The sequence below is a fragment of the Hypanus sabinus genome, chromosome 15 (genome assembly GCF_030144855.1).
Source record: "Hypanus sabinus isolate sHypSab1 chromosome 15, sHypSab1.hap1, whole genome shotgun sequence".
In the NCBI taxonomy this organism is placed as follows: Eukaryota; Metazoa; Chordata; class Chondrichthyes; order Myliobatiformes; family Dasyatidae; genus Hypanus; species Hypanus sabinus.
The window spans coordinates 56,087,209-56,091,139 of record NC_082720.1 but is presented as its reverse complement, the minus strand read 5'-3'; the positions used below and the strand labels follow the sequence as shown (position 1 = coordinate 56,091,139).

The window sequence follows — 3,931 nt, the reverse complement described above, 5'->3', positions numbered from 1 at the left end:
TGATATTAATACGCAGCAGCCTTTCCGGTCTCTGGATTGGGGATTGACAAACGTTATGTGGATTTTCTGGTGTAGTCTGTTTTGTCATGTGCTTTTGTGATATCATTCTGAAGGAACGTTGTCTCATTTTTTAACTGCATTGCATTTGTGGTTTCAAAATGACAATAAACTGAATCTGAATCTGAATCTGAATCTGAAAAGAGCAATATTATAGAGTGCTGTATTTTCCCGATCTGACGAGTCACTGGCAATTACTTTATGATGGTCGCTCGATGATGCCTGCTACTTAAACGGAATACGTGGTGGAATCTTGCAGTGAACTTCTCCGTTCACCCCAGAATCTCGATCATTCACATTGATCATTGCGATTACTGTCCCGCGCGCGGCAGTCTCTGTGACATTTGTCGTCACCAGGTTTACTTCTATTTGCGGGTCGTTATCATTGACATCAGTTATCCTGATTAGGACTTTAGAATGCCCTGCAATGGCTGGTGAACCTCTGTCCACAGCCTGAACACCAACTGTGTAACTGTTTGCCTCTTCGAAGTCCAGATCTCCTAATAATCTAATTACTCCCGTCCGCGGATACAAAAGGAACAATTCCTGCACTTTCCTTGAGTCACGATTGCTGAAAGAGTAAGTTACCTCTGTGTTTAAGCCTATATCTGCATCCGAAGCGTGCACAGTAACCACTGGGGATCCCTTAGACGTGTTTTCTGGCAGGCTGGCTTCGTATATCTTCCGATCGAAAATCGGCGCGTTATCGTTGCTGTCCAGCACACTCATTACAACCTGAGTTGTCCCAGATTTCCGTGGCTTTCCTCCGTCAACGGCCGTCAACTTCGGCTGAAAAGATGCCTGCCTCTCGCGGTCCAGGAGTTTCTCCAACAATAGCTCTGCAATTTTAATGCCTTCTTCTGCGTTCTCCACTTTCAGACTGAAGTGTTCATTAGGGCTGATAACGTACGAAGTGACTGCATTTGTCCCCACGTCCGTATCGAGAGCGGTCTCCAGCGGTAAACGAAAGCCGGGTGCAATATTTTCAACAATCCGCAAGGCAACGGTGCTTTGCGGGAAAATGGGAAAAGTATCATTTAACGCACAAATAATCACAATAAAAGGCAATCCCAGGGACTGCAAGGCTTTCTTACCCTGTACATTTGCCATTGTTGTGAGGCCGCCTTCTTTTCCAGGAGCACGAATTTACTTCGGTTACTTTGCGAGAGACTCTTGACTGAAATATCTAACAAACCTTGTCTTCTCGAAATGACGGACTGGTCCAATCTGTTTCAATAAATGGTCGCTCAGACTAAAGTAAAATACCGGGTCTTTTCATTATAATCCTGTTTTCGTTCACTGGTGGGGGTAGACCAATGGATCTCTAGCCGCACTTGAGATCCTGATTGGTGTACAGCGACACAAAGTGTTCTTGTCAATAATAACGCCAGAAATTCTTAAAGCTGGACGGCGCCAGGAATGGTAGTCTACTGTTTACGGGTGTACAACTGTAATTTCGGCCCCAATGACACAAGAATCTTCGCAGTTTAATCCGCAGTTTTTGTTCTGTTCCAAAGTTTACACCAAAGCTATAAAACCGTTCCTACAAATGGCAACAGCATATATTAAAAGAGCTATGTGCATGCATCCTTATTTTGAACGATTGGCTCTGGGACTGCTTCCATCTCTTCCAAAAGTAATGAAACTTAAACGTAAATTATGAAAATGTTTATTTTCTGTAATAAATATTGTGATGTCAAACAGGAACAGAAGTCAACGGGCAGTGACTGAGAAGTTAAAGACTGCATGGAATTAAGTCTCTAGTATAGGAAATCTAGACTAAATGTCATGAAAAATTTATGAAATTATCATGGGGGGATAATGGAAGATTTCAGTCATCTGCGGATATATTCGCTTGCAGAAGAACTGAAATACTTAAATGAAAATGAAATTTCTACAAAGCTAATTAGAAACAGAAAATATTTGAAGTACACAGTTCTTCAAAATGGAAAAACCTCTGACAAGTATAATGTTTCCGACCAATAAACAGTCAATTTTATTTCCCTCCCCATCCACTGATCAGCTGGGCAGTTCCGGTATTTCCTGTCGTTAAAAGTTCAAAGTATAAAATAAATATATGTCACAAGATACAACCTGGTCATTTGCTTTCATATGGGGATAATCAGTAAAACCAAGCAATATAATACAAATAAAAACACAAAATGCTGGCAGAACTCTGCAGGCCAGACAGCATCTATGGGAGGAGGTAGTGACGTCGTCACTACCTGCCATGAATGTGATTCCATAAGTTGTGGCAACAGTTCAGTGATGGACCGACTCAATTTGAGTGAAGTTATCCCACTGGTTCAGAAACCATGTTTGAGGGCTAATAACTTTCCCTCAGACCGGTAACGAGGACCCTCAAGCTCCTCTACCATGTTCCTCATGGCAGCAGCGAAAAGAAAGCATATCCCGGATGGTGCGTGTCCCTGATAGTGGGTGCTTTCCTGCGACAGTGCTCCATGTATGCGTGCTTAGTGCTGCAGAGGTCTTTGCTCGTGAAGGACTGGCGCGTATCCAGTAGTTTCTGTAGGATTTTCAGTTCAACTGCATTGGAATTTCCATACCAGGCCGCTATGTAACCAGTTCTTATGCTCTTCACCACACATCTTTTGAATGTTGTCAACATAATATTAAATCAGAAGAAATAGATGACATAGGATTGGAAGTTGTAGAGTCTCTATAGGTTGGGTTAAGAAATGGAAAGCGTAAAAAGACCCGAATGGCAGTTGTATACAGACCTCCAAACAACAGCCGGGGTATGGATTACAAATTACAGCAGGAGATAAAAAAAAGGCGTGTCAGAAAGGCAATGTCATAATAAGCGTTGAGGATTTTAACATGAATATGGATTGGGAAAATTAGGTCAGTACTGGACCTCAAGAGAGAGTTTACAGAATGTCTAAGGGATGGCTTTTAGAACAGTTTGGTGTTGTTTGTGCGTTGTGCAATGATCCGGAGGAGATACGAGAGCTTAAGGTTAAGCAACCCTTAGGGAACAGTGATCGCAATATGATCGAGTTCACGTAGAAATTTGAGAAGGAATGAATAAAATCCAGATTGTCCCTATTTCAGTGGGATAAAGGGAATTGCAATGGCGGGAGAGGGTAACTCCCCAAAGTAGACTGGAAAGGGACATTTCCAGGAAGGACAGCAGAGCAACAATGGCAGGAGATTCTGCGAAAAATGAGGGAAGTGCAAGACAGATATATTCCAAATAAGAAGAAATTATCAAAGGAAAGAAGGACACTACCGTGGCCGACAAGTGAAGTCAGAGCCAAAGTAAAGTCAAAAGAGAGGGTGTACATGGAAGCCAGATCTAGAGGGAAGGTGAAGGATTGGGGAGCAGGAAAAAACTAGCAGAAGGAAACTAAGAAGGACATTGGGACCGGAAAGATGAATTACGAGATGATGCTTGCGAATAATAGTAAAGAAAATACTCAAAGTTTATTTTTCGGTATAAAAACGATAAAAATGATTCGAAAATAAATAGAGGACCAATACAAAATGACGCTAGAGATATTGTACTGAGAAATGCAGAGATCGCAGAGGAATTGAAATCGAATAAGTCTGCACAGTGGAAAACGTCTGTAGTATACCGGACATTCGAGAGTGTCAGGGAAGTGAAGTTTGTGCAGTGAAAATTACGACTGAGAATGTGCTCAGCAAGATGAGTGGTATGAGGGTGGATATGCCTCCTCGACCTAATGGAATGCACCCTCGGGTTCTGAAGGAAGTAGCTGGAGCGATTGCAGAGACATTAACGATGACCTTTCAAGAATCGATTGGTTCTGGCATCGTGCCGGGTGACTGGAAAATTGTAAATATTACTCCGCTGTTCAATAATGTTGGGAGACAGCAAAAATGGAAACTA

The 3,931-nt window shown here is 42.3% G+C and overlaps 1 protein-coding gene across 1 annotated transcript; it reads right to left on the bottom strand.

Annotated features, from left to right (window-relative positions):
* Positions 1-282: 282 nt before the first annotated feature.
* On the bottom strand, positions 283-1,167 carry LOC132405233 (protocadherin alpha-7-like). The gene has a single exon (XM_059989920.1). It carries the CDS (start codon positions 1,165-1,167, stop codon positions 283-285), a length of 885 nt encoding a protein of 294 aa, XP_059845903.1.
* Between the last annotated feature and the right edge of the window lie 2,764 nt (positions 1,168-3,931).

What these genes read in the sequence shown, in the direction of transcription:
- LOC132405233 (XM_059989920.1), bottom strand. Translation starts at nt 1,167, where the DNA reads ATGGCAAATGTACAGGGTAAGAAAGCCTTGCAGTCCCTGGGATTGCCT.